Source organism: Kalmanozyma brasiliensis (genome assembly GCF_000497045.1).
Source record: "Kalmanozyma brasiliensis GHG001 unplaced genomic scaffold PSEUBRA_SCAF22, whole genome shotgun sequence".
Taxonomy (NCBI): Eukaryota; Fungi; Basidiomycota; class Ustilaginomycetes; order Ustilaginales; genus Kalmanozyma; species Kalmanozyma brasiliensis.
The window spans coordinates 203,289-230,954 of record NW_015961962.1 but is presented as its reverse complement, the minus strand read 5'-3'; the positions used below and the strand labels follow the sequence as shown (position 1 = coordinate 230,954).

Here is a 27,666-nt window from a genome sequence, read left to right as displayed (position 1 = left end):
CTCGCCTTCCTTTGCTGCACAGCATACGTCCCATCGTCCACATCCTCCCGACTGGCCTTACATCAGATTCGACAATCATACGCGCCTCAACGCTACCCTAGCGCTCACATCGACATCTTCCCCTGTACGAGGTAACGGGCACGATGGATCGCAACGACGACGCGTTCATCTCGCCCAAGAAGGGCACCCTTCCGCTTCGTACCCTCGACATGAACCTGCAATCTCAAGCGGCAATGACCCCTCCTTCCAACTTTGGCTCGCACGCCTACCACAATAAATCGCCTTTCGCGTCCTATCAGTTCCCAGCCGCACCTGCAACACAACATCGACCCCAGACGCTATCTATACCGCGCTCTCACGCCTTCTCCTCTCTGGCACCACTTTCCAAGCTCTCGCCTAACCAGGAATGCTCGAACATGGACATGGAAGCCGAGGAGGAGGCCGACCAACACATCATCTACAACAACATCAAGAGGACCGTCCCTCTGCAGCATCTGCCTTCATTTGGACAGTCGCAGGAGACAGCAGTCAATGCAGGTGCCCTTTGGCACCACCGCGGCATCAGCAATGGCTCGGGTTCTGACGCAAGCTCTGCCTCCGCCAACGCTGGTTTCGAGCTCAACGCTGTCGCCGGTCCTTCGTCTCAACCTATGCTGCGTGCGGGCTCACGCGAAGACGCCGACAGTGCGAACGTGTGGCCGCGTCCTCGCACCCTATTTGGCTCGTCCGACTCACACCGCCGACTCGATGATACCGAGATGGACGTCGATTCCGACGAGGAGGGCGCCTACGCTCAACCGCCTGCTTCGCCTTCGCCCCTCTGCGATCAGCAGGATCTCTTGGAGCCCAGCTCAGCTTTCAATCTGGATCTCAACGAGCCCATGCTGCAGCCAGGCACGCGACCAACACACCGACTCAGTCGTAAACCCTCCTCTTCTGCCAGCACTCACACCCTCGCCAGCTTGTCGGCTCAGATCACTGCAAGTGCATCTCATCGCTCTCGTCCAGCACGCTCACGACTGCCATCCTCAAACAGCCCGCTTTTGTCCGCACACCCTTCGCAGCAACTCATCACTCCCGCTCGACAACGGTCCACCACGAGCGGAGGCATGGATGTCGACGAGGCTGTACACACCACTTCCAAGACAGACGACTTGCACGAGCTACCTTCCACTCAACCACGCATGCCGTATCGCGCTCGAGCCTCCTCTTCTGCCGCGCTGCATCGACCTCTTACTGAATTCCTCACTCCTCGCAGTGCCAGTGCTTCGGCCGGCCTCAGTGACAAGCTGCCTGGTGTTGCCAATCTCTTCGAATTTGCTACTCAGCCTCGTCCCATCATTCGATCCGACAGAGATACCGAGACAACACCTCTGCGTGACACCAGGAGAAGGCCAGCCAACCTGTCCATGAGCTCCTTCCCCACCGCCAAGCTATTCGAAGACGAGATCGAAGCCGCCGCCAAATCTTCGGGCGGGGTCGAAGCAGCTGCGCCTCTCAACCTTGTCTCGACTCCCGCTCGACGAAAGAGTGCATCTGCTCGCGGATCAACCAGCGCTCTGCCGACTTATCTCGAGACGCCGCAGTTTGCCACGCCACACCGACTCTTCGGCTCCTTCCAGGCCAACACTCCAGCTGATGATAGTGGAGTTGCGTTCGCTGACGGCGACAGCAGCGTCAAGAGCAGCAGAAAGAGGAATGGCTCGCTTCTGGCCTCGACAGCAAGCAAGGACTCGCCCATGCCCGCGCCGCCCATCACCGCGGATGTGCTCGAAGAGTCGCCCTCCCAGGATGCGGCCCGACGACACGAGACCAGCTTCCATCGCGACTCGCCCGCTCCACGTCCTTCCAATCGAATCGTGGCACATGCCTTCGGCCCCAAGGAGCGATCGTCGCTAATGCACGAGACACGCTTCTCGAGCGAGACCAACTCCGCCAACTCGTCACCGGATCCGATCCCTCGCGTGCGATCAAGGACCAGCACGAGCGCCGCCAGCCCTGCCAGACGAGCACACGATCGCAGAGGACCCACCTCCGGATCCATGGACGCCACTGGCCATTACTTCACGCCGCAGAACTTCAAGAGCGTCAAGCCGCTGCAGGCTGCCTTCATGTCGACTGGACTCGTCTCGAAACGCAATCGAGCTCGCGAGAATTCGGAGGGTGCTGATGGGGCTAGCGACGCCTTTGTTATGCCGCTCAAAGCTCCCAACTTCGGGCAGGCGCTTGGTCTGCGCCAGGTGGTGGAAGCAGCAACCGCCCACGCATCTGCGGCCGCAGATCGCAGCACAAGCAGCACCATGCCCGACACGCCTGTCAAGAAAGCCACCTCCACCCCTTTAGTGCCGTTCCCCAAGTTTGCTCCCGCGCTTCGGGGTCAAGCCGAAGCCAACACGTCTGGTGTTGGTCCGTCTCCGCTGGGTGCCCAATCGCCTGCTCACGATCCACACGTAAGCATCATCAGCTCAGGCTCGCCCATCCTGCCAGACGGAGGCGACAGTCCCACGCCCGCTTTCAACAATCTCAGCCTTCCCAACGCCAGCACGCCCGTCTCGATCTCTGGCCGACACGGCTCCGCCTTCGGCAATCTCCCTCGCAGCCGTCGCTCCGCCATGAACGAGGCCAGCCAAGCTTCGGTCTTCGGCACCAGTGTCGACGATGTCACAGAGGACGAAGGCAGTCTTTCTGACGTGACACACAGCCCCAGTGTCCATTCGGGCCGCATCAGGGATGTGCAGAGACTTCAGAAAGGCAAACGAGCCATCCACACACCTGGTTCCAGCGCCGCGCCCGCTCCGGCTCGAAAGATGCTCTCGGTCGACATTGGTAAGGCTGCCGGTGCACCCAAAGCGCTGCGTGTGCGATCGGCAGGTCTGGGCAAACGCACCATGAGCCGCAACGCCAGCTTCGCCCGGGATGCAAGAAGCGGCACCGAGTCGAGTGGCGACGGCAGCAACGATGCGCTGCCGCCTGCAACGCCTGTCACCTCGACGATGCTGCTGCCCGGCGATGACCAGATGGAGCCAATGACGCCGACACGCAGCCTGAAGTGGTTCGAGGCAGCGCAGGTCTTGACGACTCCCTCCCCCTCGTCGCGACGACAGGCTGCTCAGAAGCTGCGCGCTCATCGCCTCGAGCTCATGCAGTCACGCCGCAAGTCACGCCTGTCCGAGACATCGACCTGCCAGGAGACGCCGCAAAAGGCACCAGCTGGCGCTTCCTCTCTAGGCCTCTACGAGTCAACGTCGGACGTGCGCGCTAGAGGCCTCGAGCACGGACATCTGGACACGGCCTTCTCGGTCGAGGAGACCATCGGCGCAGGTGAGTTCAGCGAGGTGCTCAAAGCTGTCTCGCGCTCGACTGGATACGCGTACGCCGTCAAGCGCATGAAGAGGGCCTACCTCGGACCCAGGGATCGTCTGCGAAGGCTGGAAGAGGTCGACGTCCTGCGTGCCCTGTCTACACCGGGCAAGCCTCACCCCAACATTGTCTCGCTGTTCGGCGCCTGGGAAGAGGAAGGACATCTGTTCCTGCAGCTCGAGCTGTGTCCGCTCGGTTCGCTCGCATTCTTCCTCGAAGAGTACGGTCAGCAAGTGGGCGCGCTGGACGAGCCGCGTCTGTGGAAGATCCTGGCGGAGCTGTCGAGTGGTGTTGCGTATATCCACGGTCACAACATCCTCCATCTGGATCTCAAGCCGGCCAATGTGCTGATCACGGAGCACGGCACGCTCAAGATTGGCGACTTTGGCATGGCGACACGCTGGCCGCTGGTGGATGCTGAGACGACACTGAAGGGCGCCGGCTTGGACGAGGAGCCTCACCGATACACTTTGGAGCACATGGCCGAGCCCTGGCCTTCGCAGCGCGGACTCGAGAGGGAGGGCGACCGCGTCTACCTCGCACCCGAAGTCATCTTTCACGGCCAGTACGGCAAAGCAGCGGATGTCTTCAGCCTGGGCCTCATCCTGCTGGAGGCGGCGGGCAACGTCGAGCTTCCGGACAACGGCGAGCCGTGGCAGAAGCTGCGTCGGGACGATTTGTCCGACGTCGACCTCACCGCCATCAGCGGGCCAATGCTGCGTGTGTTGGAGCGACTGCTGTGCTCTGATGCGGAGCAACGTGCTACCATCGACGAGATTGTGGGGCTGCCGACGCTAACGTGCGTGCGCTCGATCATGTCTCGAGGACTGTCAGCGTCCGAGATGGACCAGCTGCCCGAGTTCACAGAGTCGTCATCAGTGTCTGGCTCGTTGGCGATGCTGGCGGACAGCTCGTCGCAACACTCGATTGCGAGTGAGCTATCAAGCCGTACGCTGGGCCTCAGCGATTCGGAAGCTGGCAGCAGTGCAGCGGAATTGTCCGAGACGGACTCGACGATGGGCATCAGCGGACTTTCTAGCTCGATGTCGGGTCATACCTCGATCTCGACCTCGATGAGTTCGTTTTCGAGCCACGCCGTGATCCGCGTTCGCGGCGCACTGATTCAGGAGCCGGAGGAGGAGTTTATGCGCGAAGTTATGGGCGCAGATACAGTGGAGCAGCGCTTCTTCGGGAAGGGAGATGTAGGTGCGACGAGGTGGGTCGGGGAGAGACACGGGATGGAGGAGAGCACGGCGACGTTGGGCAGCAGACGCTTCTCGATGGAGCTCGATGTGTGAATCGGCACGCAGATGGTGATTATTTATTCGTTGTTGTCATTGCAATATACCTTGAAACAGAGTAGCGTTCCACGCGTGAGGTGTCGAAAGCGTCTTGTGCAAGGTCCGTATGATTAGCTGTCCCAATCATGTTGATAGCGAAAGGGCAAGACGGGGGGCCCGATGAGTGCGAATCGGGATGTTGGTTTCAGCGAAGCGGCGGGGCGAGCATCTGACGGTCTCCCCGCGGCAATCCCTCCCAGCTGCAGGGCAAGGCTCGTGTGGTTGAGCGCCCATGCACGATGGACCGCCTGCAGATGTAGACATTCAAACCCCGCCCATCAGAAGATGAACCCCCTTTTTTGGCGCGAATCCACCATCTTCGCAATCTCCTGGCTAGGTCTACTCGCTCTCATGCGCTGATCGACGCAAGGCATCACGATGGAGCAGCTACTCTGAATAGAGCTCGTCGTTCGAGGTTCGTGGTCACTATCAAGAGCGGGATCGAGATGAAGGATGTCTGCATTCGACTAGCTCTTGAGCCCAATCTGAGAACGAAAAGCCCAGAGAGCTACCGGCGGCTGCCTTTTTTGAAAGTCGTCCCTTCTTGCTTGCCCTCTGTTCTTTTCAAGACAGCCTTGGTAGGCCACAACATGCTCGAGGTCGATCACACGAGACTCCTGAGGATGCCAGATTAGGCTGCCGGCTGACTGTCTGACACCGCAGCAAGCAGAATCATTCGATGCCGATCACGGTGCGACCGTGCCTGATCAGCACTCAAGACACACTCTTGGAGGTCGTGTGCGCTCTAAGCATGCCGCTCCAGGACCAGATCCCGGCACCCGTTGCTGGTCGTCCCAGAGCAGACATTGGCCGTTTGTCTGACCACACGGAATCCCGGAGCAGAAGCAGAGCAGACTCTGGCCCATTTGGGCCGGGTTGACCGCTTTCAGACCAAAACTTTTCTTCGCATTCCTTTTCCAACCTCGCTTAACCTCACGCAAGTTTTTCCCTCAAATCAGACGCAGCTGAAAAAAAAAGAATGCCAATCGAGGGTAAGGAGACCCTTGCCGCTGCCTCACCCTCGCCTGCCGTCCTTAAGAGAAGATGGCTGTGTTCGATCTCTGCCGTAGGGACAAGCCGAGCATTTGGCTCAAAAGCCAAGCTTTCCCTTGCTGATCGCGATGGCTTGCCCTTAGCGCGACAGACGACCCCGCCAAGACGGTGTTAAGCAAGCCCACTTTTGGCAGAAATACGGATCGGCGGGAATAAGTCAAGGCTTGAGCTTGAGCATCTGAAGAAGCTCAGATCGTGAAGAAGGGGGGGGATGAGTTGGATGAGGATGAGCCAAAGTGAAAAGGAGCATGCTTGCGGGTCCACTCTGTCTCGCTTGGCTGGCTGCCTTGTCTCAGACCCACAAGCAGGGACCCTCATGATCGTGAGGAAAGAAAAAGAAAAGTGAATTTCAAAGGGCGCATTCTTGTTGCACGCTGCATCGACTCGCATATCGTCCGTTCCTCAAACCCTTCCTTTGCCTGAACCCTGACCCTGACCCTGCTCCCCTTGCATCCTCCTTCCTCTAGCCTCGTCCCCGTACTTTTTTGGCTTTGTTGTTGCCTCCTCGTGCTCCTTCTCATTCATCCGGAATCGCATCCCCGCTCCTCCATCGACTTAGACTTTCCTTCCTTCCTATCTCCATCCGCCTTGACCCTCCCCTTCGCTCCGGTCCAACCCCATCCTCGGTACGAATCATCTCGCTGCTCTCGACGAACCATCATATCGAATTCACCTTGCTCGGAGACTTTCACACACGGACAAGCAGACCGGACCTTCAAGAATAATATCTTCCCACTTTCACAACCTCGCTCCATCTAACTCTCGCCCACCATGCCTCATCTCGCCATGTCGCTCCACCCACGCGCGGTCTCGGACCCGATCACGCTCAACGGCATGCCTATCGGCTTCATCCCGGACGTCGGCTCGGACGGCGGTAACGTTCAAACCATGGTTGGCATCAACGGCCTCCTTGCAGGACGCGGTCAGTCCTACGCATACGGCTTCTACGACCAGACCAATTACGGCACCACCTACGATGGCTCGAAGCTCCTCGCCAACGCCCCCGATATCTATGCATCCGGTGCCATCCTGGAAGCGTCGATCATGCCCGTCGGATCGTGGGGCGGCTACACCCGAACCGACAACTCGCAAGCCACGGCCGTCTGCCGGGTTATGAAGCGCTTCACCGACGCCGGCGTCGAAGTGCGCCTCCGTTTCGCGCACGAGGTCAACTACTACGTCACCACGGGCGAGTACGCTCCTGGCACCGACATGGGTGTCTCTGCATTCAAGACGGCGTGGGCCCAAGTCTCGGCGGCGTGCCAATCCATCGCTCCCGCCGTCAAAATGTGGTACTGTCCCAACGCTGCCAATCTCACGGTGTACGAAAAGTATCTGCCGGACAACTTTAACAGCACGGTTCAGATGATCGGCGTGGACTACTACCCGCCCACAACGGACGCAGCGACGGCAAGCAACTACATCCAAACGGTCAAGCCGTTCCACGACAAGTACTCGTCTTCCAGCGTACCCTTCGTCATCGCGGAAGCGGGAACGCATGCTCAGGGCGCCGATATTCAGGAACGCATCGCTTGGTTGCAAACCCTCACTTCCGACCAAGTCAAGAGCTCGTTGCCCAACCTCGAGAGTGTTACCTGGTACAATGCGCTCCGAAAGACGGACATCCTGAGCAACGGTGTAGGAGGCGATTTCAGGATTTTGGATCCCAACAACAGCACGTTCCCGAACAACCTGGCGGAGGATCTGTTCCCGACGGTGCAGAACGCCCAGGCGAGTCTCAGCGCCGTGAGCGTCGCCAGCCAGGCGACTGCCACGAGCAAGAGCGCTGCCCCGAGCAGTCTGCCCAGCTCGCTCAGGGGTAGTGGCTCGAGCTCCAGTGCCGGAACCAAGAAGGTCTCGATGGGTGGTTTGGCCGTTACCGCGCTCGCGGCGCTGTCTGCGTTGGCTTATCTGTAGAGTTTTGGAGGATACCTTGATGCTTCGTTTGGCTCCACCTTTGTGCTCGTTGGAATCGTTATTTATGGACACTCTCTTACCGTGTGTACTTGCGTGGTTGAGAAGCGGTTGTGAGATGAGATCGCAGCTCCTCAATGCCATATCTGAAGTGTCAACGACTAATTCTCGATCTTGCTCATATCTGCACCGTCACAGACAGCACGCTTGCACGCGCATGACCCCCACACGCACCTCTCGCACCCACAAACACCTCGCATCCTCACAGAACCACACACGTCTGAAACGCATCAATGCGTCTCCTTCACAAGGGCTCACACGAGACCGCTTCTTCTCATCTCACGCATCGTTTTTGAAAGGGTCGCAAAAGTGTCCATTTCATCAAATGTCCGTTGAAGCCTACCAGGGAACCTTGTTCAGCCCCAACTTGGCCATGGGGTTGCCAAGACTGGGGAGGGGCATCAAGTATCCACTGCGTCTCGCCTTCTCTACATGTTTCTCGCTCATGGTGAGTTGCTGAATCTCCTCCTGGCCGTAGAAGAAGATGAGGGTTGCTCTGCCGAGCAACTCGGATGGGATCTCGACTACGACCCTGAACACGGTGCTGAGGGCGAGGGAGATGATCAAGGTCAGCGCCCAAATCCCCGCGAGGTTGGTGGCAGCCCCACTCGTGACCGAAGAAGCAGCGGTCATGGGGAACACCTTGGGCATGATGCTCCACAGCACCATGGCATGGATCGCCACCAACGCTGCAGCCAGTTGACGACCCATCATGCTCAACGGTGCCACGGACAGCACGCGCTGCGCCATCGGGCTAAGCTCGAGCAGCACCAGCAGCAGTGTGGAGCAAAGGACGTCGGTGAACCGGATGACGTCGTAGATGTTGGCGCCGTCGCGGTTGGTTGGCCTGAGCACCTGGAGGTGGGCGAGCCCTGAGTTGACCGGGTTGCGCACCTGCGGCACCAGCAGGAAGACCAGGAACAGCACCGTGCAGAGAATCTGCAATCCCCACTTGGCGATTGGAGAACGACGAACCCGAGCAAATTGACCGGAAACGTCAAGTTCCGCAACCATGAGACCGAGCATCGCCGGAGCAAGATAGCTCAACGTCGTCCAGTTCAACAGCGCCATAACGCCCAAAAACGCCACCCGCGTATCCCGCTGCAGAATGCCCACGATCATCGTGACGCCGTAGAGATAGTAGCTGTTCTGGAAGAACCACGGCAGAGCGAAAATCGGACCTGCCTCCTGGAGCAATTCCGTCGGGCGGTCTTCTGACGTGAAGAGGTTGGTGGCGGTGACGATCCACTGCGCGCCGCTGGCGTAGCACCATCCCGGTCGGGTTCCGATGAGGGTTTCGAAATTCACATTGTCTGGGTAGAGCCCGGTTGCGCGGCAGATGCCGTACTGAACACCCGTGACGAAGAGGATGGGCAGCAAAAAGCGGAAAGGACGGGAGATCATGGCCATACCGTAGAGCTTGAAATCGGGTCGATTGCGGTCTGCCATGACTGGCGCGACGGGTGCGACGGGAGGGGCGACTTTTTCATCCAACGTCTTGACCGGCGGTGTAGCCTTGGCGAGCTTGGCAGCCTTGGCTTTGGCAGCGGCCTCCTTGAAGTTGGCCAGACAGTCGGCGCGGGAGATCAACCAGGGCAACGTCAACGCTCGTCCCTGCAGAGCGAGGAAGAGCGTGATACCAAATTTCGAGTTGAACGGGTAGAGGATGCTCGATCCCACCGCCCATTGCGGCGATGTGTTGCCGATGACGGTCGAAGTGAGCACCAGCAGAGCAGCGATCATTCGAAGTCCGTCGAGGTATCGCAATCGACCGTACTTCATCTTTTGCATCGCGGCAGGGTCGACCTCGACGGGTCGGGAACCGAGCTCCTGCGCCTCCCAGGAGGAGCTCTGTTTCAGCGGACTGCGCTTGGCGAGCGAATCGAGCTTGGTCTTGGGATGGTGGCTCTCGTTGTCGCTCGACGCATAGTCGGTGGGTGCCGCGGAGGGGTTGACGAGTGTACCGTGAGGCGAGTTGGAGCCGCCTCGCGGAGAATCGTGACCCGCAACAGTGCTGTACGAGGAAAAGCGGCCAGAGGTGTGCACGTACGACATGGATCGAAGATAGGCCATGTCGTCTTCGGAATGAGGCGTCTCGACGCCGTTGGGGAACTCGGTGGGCGTGAGCGAGGGCGACGAGGAAGCGCCCCGACGCCAGGTCGGCGGGATCGGCTTGGACATGGTTGGTGCCTGCTTGTGAGTGAGAAGGTCGGGAGAAGGTGTTGGAGCGACAAGGGTGTGGTGCTTGATGGGGTCGGAGTGCTCAGAGATGAAGGGGTGGTCTTGAGATGAAGCGGTATGCTTGAAGAGAGCGAGCAAGTCGAGATGATGGGAGAGATGAAAAGACCGTCCTTCAGGATCAAGTTGGAGCCTCCCTCACAGCGACCAGGGGACCGATAGGTGCGTACGCTCAATCTCAGGCTTGAAAAAAAGTTGTAGCAACGGCAGTCCAATGACAGGAACACCGACGGTCGAACCCTGCAGTCAAGGGCCCACCGTCGTCCACCAGCTCGAACGAGGCTTGCACAGGCGATGCTCACACTATCCGCTCACGAGGGTCGAGAAAAAAACGGACGGAAGTCCACCCAAATCGCCGTTGGCTTCACCCCCACCGGTCGATGAAGACGGAGGGCTGGAAGAAGTGCCCGCATGTCCATTTGTGCGTCGATTAAGAAAATAAATTTAGCGCTCGCTCGCTTGGTCGCTCGATTTTCGGCGATATCGCCCAGTCGCTCCTCTGTGACCTCACTCGCTCTTTACCGCTCAGCAACGATACGATCTGAATAGGATTGTCTCGCTTGGGCCCATCGATACCCTGGAAACCCCCCTCTCTCTCCGCATAGACCCTAGTTTGGCATGGCAGTCGCCATTGTTTAGCCAGTCTTTGCTTGTGGCTTGTTTGAATGTCTGAGTGTGTGGCATTTGACCTGTTTGCGGCGCGACGCAGGGCTTCCGGCGGTGACGCTTTTGCATGCCCCACCTTAGCTCGAGCTTTGATCATTTGCGGGACAACGTGACGGGGCTTCGAGACGTCGTCTGGCATTTGGGACGATGACGGTGGTCGTCGATTGGGCTAGCTCACCGTTCACCCTGGAGAGCGCGCGCTGCGCTGTACGACAGCCGCACCGATCCGCGCCTGTTTCATGCGATTTTCCCTTAAATCGACGCGTGTCAGCTCAGTGCAAAGTGACGTTTTTGCCCAACCGCGCATTTCCGACGCTGATCCCTCGATTTTGCCCGAAAATCGGAGGGCGCGGATCAGCTGTCTGGCTCGCTTAGCCCTTAGCCGATCGTCTGCACCCCCGTTTTTTTTATTGTGACAATCCAACGGAAAATTTGAGCCGGCAGCCGCACTCTACGCGAAAGGTGCAAAGGCGATTAGCGGCCATCGAGCCTGAGTCACTAGCGATAGCTGACACGCTTCGGAAGATTCGGGAGGTTGGGAGGTGGCTTTCTGTTGCTTCGTGGCGCACAAGCCTTGGCAGCGTGGTCCAGGTGGGTCGAAGCTCAATTTGGGCTCGAGCCCACCAAGTTGCGTGGAAGCGCCCGGACGAGGTCGTCTGAATCAGTCATTTCAAGACAGACAGGTCGTGTGAACACCGTTGCGAGGCTGCGCAGTCGATCGATCCCGGCACGGCTGACTGTCGATCTTCGCTTGGACCACGGCAGCGAGCGTGAAATGCGAGGTGGCCGTCCCAGTGTTGGCCGTGGTGGGAGCCGCCGCCGATTCGAGACTGGTTCAGGCACGGCAGATGCTTGACCGACAAGAGTTTTCCAAAGCCTCTCAGGCTGAACAAGGCGGCAAATCTGTCGATCATGATCTCCTGGAGACGGTCAGGCGAGATGCGAGGGATGAAAGAGTTGAGTTTCAATTGCTATGCAGGCGATTGAAATTTTTTCGCTCTGATCCAGACGAGATGCGCTTTTTGTTTGCACAGATGGGCACCCTCGAATCGCAATCTCGTCTAGAGCAACCGCTATCAGCGAGCGCAGTGGTGACCAGTCGAGCCGCGGAATGAGGCACCGACCATACAAACGGCACCCGCGCTCCGTCGAAGCAGAAACGGTCCTAGGAAAAGCATGGCACCGAACGAGCGGATGGGCAAACTCCAAGGGGCGTCGAACGCATTTGCTTGTTCGATTCTCCTTACCACAACGCCCACGCTAGAAGAACCCTGTTTTCCGATGCAACTAACAAATCAAAACCCAAACGCCCAAGCCCAGGCCGCCGATTCGTTTTCGTGTCCCGATTATTTTCTTGTCAAGAATTTTTATTTTCTTGGTCGCCTGCCTCGATCTGCAAGGTGTCGATTGTGATTGCCCTTGCAACAAGCGAGCAAGACGGTAAATCAGGCTCCGACCATGAGGTCATCGTGCGAAGCAAACAAATCGTAACCCAAGACAACCCGTTTCCCGGTGCGACAGACTGTCAAGCCTCTTCTTTCTCGACGCTTCGTTTCCCACCAAGCCGCGTGATAGAGAACCATCATCCGACCGTGTGAGATTGAGTAGCGCCCGGAGAGATAGCTGGTGTCTCGGTTCAAGTAGGTGAGCAGCAAAGGTCGTAGGATGCAAGACCCCTACCCCGCGCTTTTACGCTGTCACTCGATGCTCACAATGCTGCATCCACACTAAGAACCGCTGCAGGCTAACTTAGCGAGACTCGAAAAAGCCACGCGCTCGTCTGAAAAGAAAAAAGCGAAAAAAATGGCCTTGAATTTGGGCTTGTCCCTCGACGCTAGACTGAGCTGACGCTGGATGAAATGGAATTCTTCGTTTTCCCTCGCTCGTGTGACAGCTTGCGGCAGGGTCCTCCGGCGAGCGTAATACATAGCCCGATACCGCTGTGTCTGGCCCGTGCCCACATTTCCTCTTCTAGCATGCCTCTTCATGACACTGATACGAGTGGCTAGATAACGCTCTATCACAGTGCGAGGCTTCTGTCCTGAGACAACTTCCTGAGTCGTCGTGGAATAACGCTGCCGAGAGACTGTACCTCTGCCGAGCAGGCAATGTCTCGCAAATCAATCCTGCGATTCGTTTGTCGGTTTCTCTCTGAAAAACTCAACCGACGGTCGATGGACGACTCAGCGTGCTCTTTGTTTGAAAGCAAGTTGACCGAATTTGTATGCTCCTGAGGATCGTCTGGCATGCAAGCCTGCCGGATTCGAAGCCGTCGAGACAAGGTTTTGGTTTGCTTGACGGTCAACTGTTTTCGTTCAGGCACAATAGCTCGCCAAAGCTGACGCAAAACATTTTCCTTCGTCCATGAATTCCTGAAAATGTCCCGGATCACCGCGGGCTGGCCTTGGGGGGCTGGAATGGAATTTTCGCCGCAAGATCGCAAAGCCATCGAGGCTCGCTCGCTCGCTCTGCCTCCAAGCCCTCTTTCGCCAACAAGCGGGCGAGCATCGTTTCTTGGTCACACACACACACACCCTTGAACCCTCGAAACTCGCTTCACAATCACGGGCCTGTCAGCCGTGCGCTCGAATGTCGGATATCCGTCGTCGATGAAGACCCTCAACGCCTCCACCCCACTCTAGCAGCCAGTCAGCCGCCTTCATCTGTTTGCGCCTCACACCGCTTCCTTCTAGTTTTCGACCCCTTGTGCGGCTCTCGAAACCTTTGTTGGCCCTGGCTCGCATGCAGGGTTGTTCATCGCTCTTTGCGCAGATCGCCGCTCCCCCCCTGCTCTTTGCCTCGCCTCGCCAAAAAATTTGTGCTCGGTCTGTGTCCTGTCATCTGAGAGTGCAGCGAGCTTTGTTCTGCAGCGATCAGCACCCGCCTGTCCCATATACGCTTTTAGCAGCAGCGGCGGCCAAGCTGTCGAAAGAGTTGGCCAAATTGCGCCCCTCCCCATCATCGGTCACTTCTCTTCATCGTTCCGTCGTCCCGTCTCCCACACACTTTGTTCACAACGGAGCGCACGCCACTGCTCCCCAGCGCATTCCTTTCACTGTCTCTTCCCCTCTGCTACGCTCATTCGAATCGCGACAAGCGCACACCTCTCATTGACGGGGCTCAGAAAGATCGTGAAGCCCGACGGCGCTGCTTCAGCCAAATCATGTCGTCGCCCGTCAAGACGCAGCCTAAGCGTCGCAGCGACAGCTCGAGCGAGCGACCGCGCTCCTCGAGCGAAAACGACGACGAGATCCGACCTATCGGCCATTCGATGCCCTACAACTCGCACCACAGTTTCCAGAGTCGTAAGTTGTCCACCCTCATTCTCGCTCATCCGTGTAAAGTTCTGTACTGACATGTTCAATCTTCTTCTGGTGGTGTCCATGCAGGCTCGAGCACACTCACGCCCTATGGCGAGCTTCCCTATACACCCGGCACCCAGACGCCCGACCTGTACGACCGCACAGCCGTCAACATGCCCGACCAGAAGTCCATGGAGTTCAAAGCAGCCAAGGACTCTGCTGGAGCGATCGGTTCCGGTGTCGTTTCCTCCGAAAAGAAGCCCCGTGCGGATCAACCTGCCAAGACGGCGGCCAACGGCTACCTCGACTACGCCGACGGTCTCCGTGGGATCGCCATGATCCTTGTGTTCAATGGTCATTTCATCGACAACACCTTTGTTGCGACCCACCCGGGGACGATTCAGAACGGTACACCCGTCGGCATCCTCAGGAGCCCGATTGGACTGGTGCTCTTCTACATGCTCTCGGGCAGGTTGAACGCGACGAGTTACTTTAGGAACAAGGCGCTCGGCCGACCGATCATTTGGAGCGTCGTCCCCGAAGCCATGATCAGGCGCAGTCTGCGACTGTTGATCGTAGGAGGTGTTTGGTTGGTGATTCAGAAGGTCGAGTGTGGCGCTCATGCGTTTGACCAGACGGTCATTGCGGAAGGTTGGCTGCAGAGCGGCAACCTCGGTTACCCACTATGGTGCAACGTCAACTATGATAATCCCTCGCCGTTCGCCAGCGACTGGGCGATCTCGACTAGTGTCGGTGACATTGTCGTTGGTCTGCTTAGACTGGCGACGAACCGAGACTACCTGCAGCAGCTGCTCAACACGTCGATGCTCTGGTCCATCGTACCCCAGCTGTGGGGCATGCTCTCGGTGCTCATGATGCTGCCCATCGTCATGTACCTCAAGGCCTCGCGACGATTTGTGCTCTACGCACTGCTGCTCATCTTCCAAGGTTACACGTACAATCAGAACATCCCGTTTACGGTGGGAGCCATTGCAGCCGACCTCGTCGCCAGTGGGTACATCAAGAAGTTCAACCAGAAATCGCGACTGGCGTTCTTGGCCACCGAAACCGCCATGGCCGCCTTCTTCGTCGCCGCCTACTGCTACAACCCCATCTTTGTCAACATCGACCAGGGTCTGCAGAGCGTTACCGACCGAGACGGTACTCTGGGGTACAGCATCACGAGTTTTACGGCGGGTCGCATGCCTAGCTACCTCATCATGGCGGGCGTGCTCTACTTCTGGTTGGAGATGTCGGTCGTGCTCCAATGGTTGATCGGTAATTGGGCGTTCAAGGCTCTAGGCAGGGTCGCGCTGGGTTTCTACGTATGCCAGATGTCCATCATCTACGGTATCATGCCGTACTTGGTGATCCACTTCCGTGATCGAGGATACAGCTTCTGGAGCAACATGTGGAGTACCTGGCTCATCACGTTCTTCACCGCCTACATCGTTGCCTGGTTGATCGCGCACACCTTGGACAAGTGGGCCATGATCTTCTCGGACTGGTTCGCCAAGACGATTATTCGCGAGGATACGTATGCCACGCTCAAGCAGGCTACGATCAACACGGTTAAGGGGGTGGTGTTTGGACCTCCTGCGTTCCTCCGTGCCGTTCCTGGCTGGTGTCGCGACACGTGGGCCAAGACCAAGCACACGGTGTGGCTCATGTTCCACTGGAGGACGATGGTCGAGGCACCCCAACCACCCGCGCACCCCATGGAGGTCGGTTTGCAGATGAATGATTTGCACTCGTCGCTCTTCGATGCCGATATCAGCGATGACACCCAGGCGGTGAGGACGAGGTGGATGTTGCGCATGCTTTCCTTCCTCGCTCCCGTTCAGGTTGGCATCATCCTGGGACTCGGTTTCATTTGGATGTGGTTCAACCCTTGGTCGAGCTACATCCTGGATGGGTTTGCCGATTTTTCGACCGTCTGGCGACTCCTCTGGGCGCTAGCGCTGCCGTACTGTCTCATCACCACGTTGGGTTTTGCCACTCCGGACATTACGAGGACGACCGAGGAGCTCAAGAAGAAGCCGGTGGTGCGGGAGCACATCCACCGACTGTTTATCGTTTCCGTCACACGCGGATCCAACCCTGAAACGACCCGGAGGGCGCACCTGCATCTCAAGAAGTTGGAAAAGTATCATCCGGCGGTACGCGCGATTGTGCTCACCGACGAACCCTACTACTATCCCGATCTGGACAATGTTATGACCCCCAAGGCGTATCAGTCTCCGCTAGGCAAGGCGAAACACAAGGCCAAGGCACTCGACTACTTCCGTTCGTCGATGAACCTCACTCCGTACGATTGGGTGTTGCATATGGACGAGGAGAGTACGATGGATGCCGAGTCCCTTCGTGGCTGTTTCGACTTTATTCGTTACAACACAGCGCACATTGGTCAGGGGATCATTATTTATAATGGTAAGCGCGAGACGTATTGGAAAAACTGGTTCTTCGCTGTTGCCGATTGCATTAGGGTTGGTGACGAGTTGGCGAGGTTTAGTTTGCAGGGCAACATCATCAAGCGGCCGGTGTTTGGTGTTCACGGTTCGTTCTTGATGATCAATGGCGATGTGGAGAACAAGGTGACGTGGGACTTTGGCTCCTTGGCGGAAGACTTTGAATTTTCCCAAGCTGCCTGGGGCAAAGGGTTTACGTTGGGTAGGATTCACGGTGTCGTCCGCGAACAGAGTCCCGAAGGGTGGGCCGATTTCATCAAGCAACGTCGTCGTTGGTACATGGGTATCCGCGGGATCGATGGGTTGTTCTTCCTCCCCCAGATCGCGATCAAACTCTGGACAGCCGGCATCTTCTGCCTCGTCGCCACGCTCATCAACATCCCCTTCTCGTTGCTGTTGGAGTGGTCAGGTCCAACCCCGAGATGGTTGTACGTCATCAGCTGTTTCTGCTTCGGAAACTTCTACTGGCTCTACTACTCGGGCTTGTTCTTCTCCGAGCTGGATTACGGGTACAAGTGGCACCAGGTTTGGCAGATTCCTGTGCACGCCGTGGCGCTGTTGATTCTGCAGCCGATCATGGCGTTCGTGGAGGGCATGGCGGTGGTGTATGCCATGAGCACCGCCGATGGCGAGGTCGGGTTCCAGGTTATCAAGAAGTAGGCATGTTGTGGACAATTCAGTATTTTGCTCAGTCATTTGGTGGGTTGTGATCAGGCTAGGTGAGTAGAAAGGTCTGTACGAGTGAGATGGTGAGATAGGGCGAGGGTTGTGAAGCGTTCAGTGCGGGGTGAGCGGTGAAGCACTGTGCGGATGAGCTGAGCGTTGTCATTTCCTGGCCTTGCACTCGCTGCCTTCGCTGTCAGTGCATCATGTCCTCACCAGAAATGTGCTCAGAAACACGCACTTTGGTCTGGAATCATCAGTGAGATTGCAAGGCTACTCGCTTTGCTACGTGACTGGTGTTCCAGACGACATGAACCAACGTCAGCTGCTTTACGCGACCTTCTTCTGCAGCCCCTCGATCCATCCCTTCGTAACCGGCTGCCAGACGCCCCTTGTCCTGTACGCGCCCACCACAGCACCCGTCAGCACGCCAACAACCGACGTGAGCAGGACATTGCTGATGACCCGCTGCTGTCGCTGTTCGGCCTTGATCACCGTCGAGTACGGCAGATTGCTGAACGTCGTCATGGCGTACAAGCTGCTCCACACGCTCGCCGGCAGCACGCTCATCAGCAGCCCATCGAGCTTCTTCCGCAACAGGTACGGCCACGACACGACGCTATGCGCCATCTCGCGATAGTTCTGTTCGGCCAACTGCAAGATGGCCACCAAATCCGGGTGGCGTTCCTTGGTATACCTCTCCAGCGCATCCTGCAGCACCTCACTGTCGTCGATGATGTCGAACATCACACGGACGTCTTCAAACCCACAGTTGAGCCCTTGGCCGTAGAAGGGCAGCATCGCATGCGCCGCATCGCCGATCAGCACCGCTCGGTCCTTGTAGTGGTACGGATCGCACTGGACGCTCCCCAGCGCACTCGCGCGACGACTCGTCAGACTCTCCACCAGCTTCTCCTCGCCGATCAGAGGCAGTGCATCCGGGAAGTGCTCCCTGAACACACTCAGTATGCCGTCTTTGTTGGACAGCTCAGAGGCAAACATCTTGAACGGCGCAAACAGCGTGCACGTGAAGCTTCCGTCGAGGTTGGGCAGCGCGATGAGCATGAACGAGTGGCGCGGCCAGATATGCAGGTGGTTCGGGTCGAGGTGGAAGGCGTCGTGACCACCGGGTTTGCCGTCTGACCCGCCGGAGCCGCGGATGCGCGAGCCCGAGGAGAGCGAGGTGCGTGCCGGGATCGAAAGCTCGACGTAGCCCGTGTCGATGTAGTTGTGCGTGTAGTGCATGCGGATGAGGCTGCCCATGGCGGAGCGGATGGAGGAGTGAGCGCCGTCGCAGCCCACGACGAAGGACGCAAGGTGCGTGGACGTCGTCTTGGGAATACGCTGGTTGTTGCTGTGCACGTTGAACTCGAGGCGCAGACGATCGGCGGCAGATGACTTGGCCTGCTGCTGTTGCTGGCCATTGCGTCGGTTCTTACTGGAAAGAGCCTTGCCCTTCCCGCCGCGACGATACGACTCATCAGCAGACGACTCCCCGCCGGGCCTGTTGCCATTGGCACCGCGAATCGACTTCTTCACAGTGACACCGTTGGCGACAGGCACCGACGCCTGCTGTCCCGCTGATCTCGTATCGTGGTCAAAGTCAACGGTCTGCAGCTTGTGCTCGAAGTGCACGTCGACGTTGGGATGCATCAGGGCGTGGTCGAGCAGGATGTTGTTGAGCCTACCGCGATCCACCGAGTTGATGCTCTCGCCCTTGGTGCTGTACAACTGGCTGATCTCTTTGACCTGTGCGTCCCTGCCGTTGGTCGCCTGCTTCGTCACGACGTGGATCATTCTTGCCCTCATAGGCACGGAGTCCTGCAGAACGAGATCAGCAAGGTCCTTGCCGCTCGAGGCGTACTTGCCTAGGCCAACCAGGCTGACGCTGCGAAGACCGGTGATGCCACGAGTGGAGAGTGCGAGGTTGATGCTGCGCTGCGATGCACGTGCGACCGCTTCGTCCGTGCGCGGATCAGGGCGAGATTCGAAGATGTCGACCTTGCAGCCACGCTGAGCGAAAGCGAGACCGGCGAGACAACCAACGGGACCGGCACCGATGATGGCAACGCGCTCAGGAAGGCGGCACTTCGTCGGCAGGGCAGCCGGCGCGAGTTGCATGCCTTCGAGTGACGTGTTGCGAGCGTTCTGCTGAGGAGGGGTGGTGGGAGCGGGTGCGGTCTCGGAGAAGTCACGAGCTTTGACGGCGGGAGCAGCTTCGACCTCGGAGAGCTCGTCTGCAGAGGTGGAGACGAGTCGGCTCGCACCGTTCAGCTTTGTTGTTTCGCGAGGAGCCTCTTCGGTCTTAAGCTCGACAATCTTGTCTGTTTGCTGAACCTTGAGGTCCTTGACCCGCACAAGCACGTCGTTGACTTGTTCTTGGATCGCCTTGACCACCTTGTCCGTGTCGTTCAAGGATGTGGCCTGCTCGGCAATCAGCGTCTTTCTGACGTTGGTGATTTCCGAGACGATAGTGCGCTCGACGCGGTCAGAGACCTGCATCATGACCTCCTCGAAGTGAGGCGCGAGAACGCGGCTGACCACCTCCATGGCGGTTCGCTGTACTGCGGGCAGGATGGTCTGGGCGATGTTGCGGGTGAGCTCGGCCTTGAGTTCGGTCGAGGTGATGAGTCGCTCTACCTCTTGAGGTATGGCGGTCTCGATGGATTGCTGGAAGCCGTTGCTGATGTTGGCAGAAACGGCGTCGTGCACTGCCGAAGTGATCGTGTCCGAGAGGGCGGCATTGACATCATCGGCAGAAAAGCTGATCTCGGCTGGAGGCTGCTGCGCTGGAGCTTCTTTAACGGATGCGCTTCCCCTGGGTGTCGAAGCTGAAGGATGCTGTTCGCTCGGCTCCTCGTCCGAAGCGGCGACAATAGGAGGCTCGGCGCTGGGCGCTTGGCTGATGTCAAATGACTCCTCAGGCCTGCTGGGAACCGCTTCCTCTGCAGAGGCAGCAGCAGCGGCAGCCTTCTTCTTCTTGCTCTTCTTTTTGCTCGACTTGCTGAGTGCTGGCTGTGCATCGATCGCGGATGCTTGAGACGGCTCCTCTGGTGCCGCTGCAACCGGGACAGGCTCGGCCTCGGGCTTCTCGTCAGCCGGTGCTGCAAGGTTGTTCTCAGACTCCTCGGCAGGACACTCAGGCTTCAGCAGTTGAACCACGCTGATGCCCTCCGGGAAGGCCACGAAGAGCCTGGCCGGTTCGTCCGCGTCATCGACATTGGAGCTGATGGTCACCGAAGTGCATGGGTCCTGCAGAGCATACTCTTCGATCGGGTAGGAGAGTTGGATGCTCCATGGCAGCAGACCCTGCTCGAGGCGGGTTGGTAGCGATGCACGATCCGCCAGCTTGGTGCCGCCCGAAAGGGAGGGGAGCGGCTGCAGATCGAGCGGCACGGCAAAGATGGATGAGCGGAAGCTGTTGCAAACCAACAGGGTGTTGCTCTGTTTGTCCAGGTGGACGAGGTTGAAGTGCTCCTCCACGCCCGCGGATGCCTGTGGTGGGCTTTGGAACTTCCAGACATGCTTGAAAGAGCGCGAGGCGAGATCGTATAGACCCAAGATGGTGTTGCATCTGAAGCCGATGAGGACACCTCGAATTGCTGTGGCTTGGGAGGCATCGTCGTTCTCAGCGCCGTCCGTGTTGGATCCAGCAATGAAGGAGAGATGGCTGATGATCATTGGCTCTTGCAAAGGTGACTTGATGAGGAAGGACATGTCGTCCACGGCAGACGCTTTCCCGTCCAGGCTCTTGAAGCCCAGGATCCACGAGACGTCGCCTTCGAGCGGTGCCGAGATCGTGGCAAGCATGGTCCCGTCCGGGGAGAAAGCGAAGCCGGCCAGAGGCTCGTTGCGAGCCACGTCTTTGCTTTGCGGGTCGACTTCGGATTCGTCAAATGACCGGAAGCTCTTGGATGATGCGAGCAGCTGTCGTCCTACGTCGAAGACAACGACGTTGCTATCGCTGGTAGAGATGGCGAGCTTGGGCTGCGTCGGGTTCCAGGCAATAGCTGTGAAGCGATAGACAAAGGTGCTCTTGTAAGGGTCGGCGGTGACGCGAGCGAGCAGAGTAGGTTCTGAATCCTCCTTGCCTTGCAGCACAAAGGCAGAAGGGACCTGCCAGAGGACGACGCCTTCGTCCTGGGCATCCTTCGATCGCTCAACCAGGGCGGCGAGCAGGAAAGTTCCGCCGTTCTCATCCGACTCGAAGGCGACAATGGACCTGATGGAAGCTTTCTTGGGCGTTTGCACCAACAGCCTCGCTCCTGTTCCGACGTGGATAAGCCTGATCTTGCCTTTCGACATGCTGTAGCAGGCAACATCGTGGCCAAAGTTGGCGACGCGCGAGGCTGGAAGGAGGCCGGCAGCGGAGACGTTGCAAGGGAAATGGAAGGGTGAAGAGATGAGAGCGACACCCGAAGTCTCGACCTTGGTGTGTCTCAAGCTGGAAAGGCCACCTGGCTGCTTGGCGGCAAGATCGAGGGTAGCAATGCTGGGAGCGCTGGAGGAGCGAGAAGGCGATAGGACAGAGAGTCCCGAAGACTTGGGATCATCGAAAGCATCTTCTTGTCTGAGCAATGCGACGTGGCGTGAGGCGTGATGCTGCTTGTCCGGTGCATTGAGTACGGCGGGAACGGTTGGCAGCCTTCGGAATGTTGGTCGAGTTGGAGACGAGCCCGATGAAGCGGGAGTGTTTGCAGACACAGCTGAAGATGTCTCTGATGGCTGGCTCTCTGGTTCCGTTTTCTTCGGTGGTGGAGTTGGTCCAGCAAGGGCCAGAAGCGAAGTTGTCTGACCGGCTGAGGAGGGCCTTTGAGAAGCTTTGTTTGCTTGCGCTGATGACGAGAGCTTCTGAAGCAAGCTTTCGATACCTGCGCTCGCGGCTTCGTATCCATTGGAAGACTGGATAAATTCCTGTTTGGCTTGAGCGGCGGGATATGACTGAGAGGGAGCTGCTGGGGCTGTTGTGACAGGGTCATCGCGCTTGGAAAGCATGTCGAAGGGACTGACAAAGTCAAATGGTGTCTTGACCGAGGGCGAGGGGGCTGCGGGCGCACTCGAAGCAGGTGGAGGCGGCAACGACTTGGAAGAGGGACCATTGGCAGAAGGTGTCTCCTGACCGGGCGCTGAAGGCTTTGTTCCATCAGTTGAGGATTTCTGATCTGTAGGCGCTGGACGAAGCTTTGTGGCGGTCGCACTGCTTTCGGAGCTAGGAGGGGAAGGTGGCAGTTGGAGCACTTTGTTCTGAGGGGCTTGTGAAGGCTGACTGGGACTGGACGTCTGTTCCATTGGATCCGCATTTTCAGCGGTCTTGCCATTCGGTGATACCACTAGCAGCGGAGAGGAAGGTGCCAAGAACTTTTGCATGAGGTGGCTCACGTCTCGCCCCGGCTGTTGCTGCTGCTGCGAAGAGTCAGACATGGCGCTTGGTGCGATCCCTGGGGCTTTGTGCACTCCGTTTGTCGAAGGCGCGCTCAAAGGCGTAGGGAGAGGTGCGGACGACGCGGGCGACGGGGATTGTTGCGACTCCGATGGCTGAGAGAGAAGAGAAGCAAGTGAAGACGAGGCGGCAGCCGATGAGGAAGGCGGCGAAGTGACGCGCCCAGGAGCGCCGGCGAGTAGATCGAGCAATGAATTGGAGGCCGAGATGGTAGAGGCTGTCTGACCAGTCTTGGATGGAGTCGTGGTTGAGGACGAAGAGAAGCCCTCCGGACGAGGTGGTGGAGTCGGCGGCATACTGGAAATAGACTCGGAACGGGAGGACAGAGCAAGAAGAGTCCGAGGGTGCCCCTTCGACTGCCAGACTAAGGTTGCTGCGCGAGATCCAAGGGTCTGCAGTGACACTGACAGGCCGAAGACGAGTACAAGGACCAGGAAGGTGGGATGAAATGAGGTAAGCCGACCTTCGTTTAACCCTTTGGCAGGATGAGCTATGTTAAGCAACCTTGATGTGTGACTTTAGCAAGTGGAGATTTTCTACCCGCATCACCTTCTCATGAGGTCGAAGCTCTTTCTTCTAGCTCAGGCTGATGCTCCCACCCGAGCCGGTGATCTTCTTGAAATTTTCCGAATGCAGAGTCGCCATCTGCAGCCACGATCTTCGAGTCACTACTCACCCTTGGCACTGCAGCTAAGCTCAGACTTTGACAGACTCGCTTAGATCTTCAACCTCGTAATCACGGACACGCGAGGAGAAAATGGATGGCTGTTACGCCGACGGAAAGGAGGAAGTGAATTGAAGAATCTCCCTCGCAGAAGGAGAAGAGTGTCTACGGAAGAGAAGCGAAGCGAAGCGATGGCTGGCGGACTTGGACAGCTACGGGAGTGAGCTCAGTTACGGGCAGCAACAGCAGGAAACGCGATCACTCCCACTGGCAGACGCGGTGTTTCTTGTGGCCCTTGGGGACCGAGGGCTTGGTTGGGCTGTAGCCCTGCGGAGCAGAGCCCCCACCGTTCGAGCTAGGAGAAACGGCGCCATTATTGGCTCCAGGAGCCGGCTTATCGCCAGCACCCTGTCCAGCGCCGTTGTTGGAGCCCTCAGCAGCACCACCGTTTCCAGAACCGTAGCCAATCGGCTGAACATGAGAACCTCCAGTACCGGGAGCGCCGTAGCTTTCCTTCTTGCCACCCAGGCAGACACTTCGGTTGCGCTTGTACTGAGCAGGCGCAGCCGTGTTGCCGCTGTCCACCTGGCCGGAGTAAGGGCTGACCGTGTTGTCGTCCTTGCGCTGGCAGCCTGATCGGTCGATGAGACTCTTGGGGCAACGAACGCGCTTGGGTGCGCCCTTGAGCACCGGGTTGTCGCCCCACTGCGAGAATCGCCACTGGCAGCCTTCCTGCAGGGCATGGGGCAAGTTGCTGCACTGCGAGGCGGATGAGACACCGCCGTAGGTCTGACCCCACTGCGAGGCAGGAGTGCTCCACTGAGCAGGACAGCCCTGGGCGAAGGCGCCCAGTCCACCACCGGGAATCTGGAAGTCGATGTTCTCGCTCTGAACGTCGCCACCCGTGTTGGTCACCTGGAACAGAAGCTTGTTGCGCTTGATCGGCTTGCCCTGACCGTCGTGAGCAAACTCGGCGTAGTAGCACGCACAGTCGGTCTCCGACTCGCTACCAGCGCTGAAGGCAGCAAAGCCCAGACCAAGGGTAGAGTCCGACTCATCGTTGAAGGGCTGCATGCAGCTGCACATGTACTGGTTGCCGCCGTTGCAGCCGCTCTGACCTTGGTCGGCCTGCGAAGGGTCGATGAGGGTCACACCGTCCGCCTTGCAGGTGTCAACTGGAGCGTAGACGGGAGCTTTGTTGTCTGTGAGTAGAGGAAAGGACAATATTTCGTTCAGAGGTCAGCCTTTCGTTCAATAAAGCATATCAGATGCTCCGTGAATGTCACAGATCGTCAACGACGCATGAGTTTGCTACCGACTCCATGAGGCGCTGGGCTTGCAGCAATCCCAGTAGCGGGTAGCCATTCCGGCGCTGGCACCATCAAGGTGGACGAGCGCGAGAGAGAGGGAGACGGCGAGAAGGCCGATGTTGAGTTTGAGAGCCATGTTGACAGAAATGGCGCGTGGTGTAAGAAAATTCGGGGAGCGAGGTGATTTGGGAAAGGCAGAAAGCAGAAGTGGACAGGGGCGAGGATTCAGAAGGTGCTTGACCGGCAAGACTACGGTGAGTGGATGAGAGAGGAGGGAAGTGAGGAGCCGAGAGGAAAGGGTAAGAAGCGATGAGGGTCTCTTATAGGCTGCCGAGCCAACACCCTGGTACGGTCCAGAGCATCCGTTGATGCTTCAGCACCCCTGTAGCAGTGAAAGGCCTATCCGGCATGCTTCACACTGCACGACTCGAGACAGGGGTTGGAAGTGTTGACCATGATGCAGTCAAATTACCTTTGTGGGTCACATGAACTTCTTGGTGCATTGTCAGGTGTTCAGATGAGCTTACAGTTCAAGGCACGCGTGAACCGAGGCGAAGCTTGTCAACCAATCCACCGACGCAAGTCTCATCCCTGCTTCGTTGGCGGGAGTCTCTGCATCATGCATGGTCGATCTGGCATTGTGACTGGTCGGTGAAGTAATTGTACCGCTGTCGACAGCCGCGTCCGCCATCAGCTTGAAGTGCAACATAGTCAGCTCAGTGTATGAGAATGATGCCAGCGCGATGCGGTCATAGACGTTTTCAGAGACTGAAGACCACCGCGAGATCTTCTCAGTCTGGGGCGTTCAATGACTTATTCTGAATGGCGTGGGCGTAAGAGCAGAACGAATGGGCAAGCTACTACATGCACCGAGTTGAGCCCGGCGGCTGCACTTCAAGAGCATTGTCCGCCCACTCCTTTCATGGGGTGGGGGTTTTTTGAAGGAGACGAAGCGTGGTGACACAGACTCCCAATCGTCGTTCCTTGACAACGGAAAGCGGCACGGAGAGTCCCACGCCAATGCATCTTACGCCGTCATGCATGAAAGATGCAGGAGTCAAACGCTGGCTCAAGCTGTCGCTCAAAAGGCATGAGTCAAGGCTCGTGCTTCGGCATGTTGAGTCAAAGGTTGCTTTTGATTCGCCTTGGAGTCTTCCAAGGGTGGGAGCTTAACGGGTCTCACAATATCCACTTCCGGCGATCATTGAGCCGGTCAACCCCACAATCAATTTGCATACGCAGCCAATGTGACAAAGAAGCTTATTTGCAAAAGAGTCTTGCTCGGAAATCATGCATCATCCACCATCTTGACATCGTCCCCTTCGTCGGCCTCCTCTGGCTCCTCCTCGTCGTCGTCGAATGCGATCGTGTCGATCCAGCCATTCTTGACCTTCCTGCCGAGCTCGTCCTCCTTGCCTCCAAAGTACTCGCAAGTCTCGGCGTTGACAGGGCCGGTATCGTCACAGAAGTCAAAGACGGGACAGTGTCCACAGGGCGTTTCCGTCCACCTGACCTTGACCGAGTGTGGTCGGATGGCTCTGTATACGAATGGGACAAAGTCACCGTCACCCATGCCTGAGGAAGATTTGCCGTTGGAGCGACTCTTCTTGCTGCTGGACCGTCTGCGTCCGTGATCTGAAGATGAGGACGATGCATCGGATTCGGATCCATTTTCGACGTCTGAGGAGGCGGCGCGGGAGCGAGAGCGGGACCTAGAGCGTGACCTTGAACGACTGCTGCGCTTGTCTTTGGATTTGGTCCGCCGCGAAGATGTTTTGCTCTTCTTGCTCTTCTTCCGCGACTCTGACTTTGAGCCCGACTTGCGCTTGCCACTCTTGACCGGACCAGCATTCTCGTCGTCGCTGTCGTCGTCTTCATCATCATCAACTTTGCGTTCCTTTTTGATCTTCTTCTTTCCGTGGCCCTTGTCTGACCCTGTTTCCTGCGCCGACGACTCGCTGTCTGACCCACTTGCTGACTCGCTGTCCGATCCACTGCCGTCCGTTGAGCGCTCCGAGTCCGAGTAGTTTTGATCTTCTTCGTCAAATTCGTTGATGCCTCCACCTCCACCGTTGAGCGAAAGCACTGGGATCTTCTCGATCTGCTCGTCGTACACGAGAATGTCGAGCAGGGAAACGACGTGTTCGACTTCGAGCTGGGTTTCAGTGAGCTCGGCGTTGCGAAGGTATGAGTGGATAGCTTTGGCTGATGGGAGTTGCGACGTGTGGCTGGTCGGGAACAGCGCCCTTGACTGGCCGTTCTTGGGAAAGGACTTGGACCGAATGAAGTTTAGGATGGCCATGGACAGCTCATTGATGAAGCCGGTATCGAGCTCGTTGTCGGTGTACCACGGACCACCCGAGAGCTCGATCGACGGAGTGAGACCGAACAGCATGTAGATCTTCCTGGTTGGATACTTGACAGACTTGACTGCCTTGACGAGCTGCTTCTGCTCTAGCGACTTGAGGCATCGATTGATGATGGTCTGGTGCAAGTTGGTCCTGTTCTTGAGCTGCTTTGTCCAGATACCGTCGTTGCGCGCGTCCTTGATGTGCGAGTAGACCATGGTTTCGTTCTCGTCGAGCTTGCCCATGATGCTGGCCTCAGCCCTGGCGGTAGCGGCGAATTGGATGGTACCCTGGAGAGATTGTGCGGTGAAGAGATTCTTCCGCAGAAGACCGTTGATGGCTTGAAGCCGGTCATCGATCTGCTCATGTTTGAATTGTTCCGAGATCTGGTCTTGAGTGATGATGCCGCCGGGTGCTGATTGAGCAGCTCGATAGAGCGCCGTCTCGAGCTTGGTGAGCTTAGACCCTGCCGCCGAGGAGGACGATGACGCCTTGGCGCTGGGCATGGCGGGCAGCACGGATGCCTTGTCAAGCTTCGAGAGCTCAACGCGCCAGTGCGACCGGTTTGAGCCTTGCGAGAGGGAGCAGGTGGGATGGAAGAAAGGAGGTCGTGGTCAGAATCGAAGGAAGATGCGACACGCAGCAAAGCAAGGTCAGTAGTGACCCTTCCTGCAAGTCACTTTCGACTTTTTCTGGTTCAAATCCAAGTCTTCCAAATTGCAGTCCCGCGATCCGAATCAGTTACACATCGGGGTCCAGGTCCGAGATTAGACTGAATCGGCTGGCCACGCCGTTATCGTGTGACAGAGAATGAGCCTGTTCTCGTGGAAAATGACACCA

At 57.7% G+C, this 27,666-nt stretch overlaps 7 protein-coding genes across 7 annotated transcripts; 3 read left to right on the top strand and 4 right to left on the bottom strand.

The window, feature by feature from the left end:
- Nucleotides 1-143: 143 nt before the first annotated feature.
- Nucleotides 144-4,658, top strand: PSEUBRA_003543 (Protein kinase domain protein; the record flags this gene model as incomplete). The annotated part of the gene is made up of 1 exon (XM_059465096.1): nt 144-4,658. The coding sequence occupies one exon, from the start codon at nt 144-146 to the stop codon at nt 4,656-4,658; it is 4,515 nt and encodes a 1,504-aa protein (XP_059320631.1).
- Nucleotides 4,659-6,524: 1,866 nt separating this feature from the next.
- On the top strand, nt 6,525-7,670 carry PSEUBRA_003542 (Glycoside hydrolase, catalytic domain protein; the record flags this gene model as incomplete). The annotated part of the gene is made up of 1 exon (XM_016436620.1): nt 6,525-7,670. The coding sequence occupies one exon, from the start codon at nt 6,525-6,527 to the stop codon at nt 7,668-7,670; it is 1,146 nt and encodes a 381-aa protein (XP_016292074.1).
- Nucleotides 7,671-8,066: 396 nt separating this feature from the next.
- Nucleotides 8,067-9,908, bottom strand: PSEUBRA_003541 (uncharacterized protein; the record flags this gene model as incomplete). The annotated part of the gene is made up of 1 exon (XM_016436594.1): nt 8,067-9,908. One exon carries the CDS (start codon nt 9,906-9,908, stop codon nt 8,067-8,069), a length of 1,842 nt encoding a protein of 613 aa, XP_016292073.1.
- A 3,886-nt stretch (nt 9,909-13,794) lies between these two features.
- Nucleotides 13,795-17,061, top strand: PSEUBRA_003540 (Acyltransferase 3; the record flags this gene model as incomplete). The annotated part of the gene is made up of 2 exons (XM_016436623.1): nt 13,795-13,936; nt 14,021-17,061. The coding sequence occupies 2 exons, from the start codon at nt 13,795-13,797 to the stop codon at nt 17,059-17,061; spliced, it is 3,183 nt and encodes a 1,060-aa protein (XP_016292072.1).
- A 333-nt stretch (nt 17,062-17,394) lies between these two features.
- PSEUBRA_003539 (Pyridine nucleotide-disulfide oxidoreductase, NAD-binding domain protein) lies at nt 17,395-22,800 on the bottom strand (the record flags this gene model as incomplete). The annotated part of the gene is made up of 1 exon (XM_016436605.2): nt 17,395-22,800. One exon carries the CDS (start codon nt 22,798-22,800, stop codon nt 17,395-17,397), a length of 5,406 nt encoding a protein of 1,801 aa, XP_016292071.2.
- Nucleotides 22,801-23,426: 626 nt separating this feature from the next.
- PSEUBRA_003538 (Glycoside hydrolase, family 45) lies at nt 23,427-24,614 on the bottom strand (the record flags this gene model as incomplete). The annotated part of the gene is made up of 2 exons (XM_016436609.1): nt 23,427-24,370; nt 24,488-24,614. The coding sequence occupies 2 exons, from the start codon at nt 24,612-24,614 to the stop codon at nt 23,427-23,429; spliced, it is 1,071 nt and encodes a 356-aa protein (XP_016292070.1).
- A 1,152-nt stretch (nt 24,615-25,766) lies between these two features.
- PSEUBRA_003537 (RNA polymerase Rpc34) lies at nt 25,767-27,332 on the bottom strand (the record flags this gene model as incomplete). Its single annotated transcript, XM_059465095.1, has 1 exon — nt 25,767-27,332. One exon carries the CDS (start codon nt 27,330-27,332, stop codon nt 25,767-25,769), a length of 1,566 nt encoding a protein of 521 aa, XP_059320630.1.
- Nucleotides 27,333-27,666: the final 334 nt, after the last annotated feature.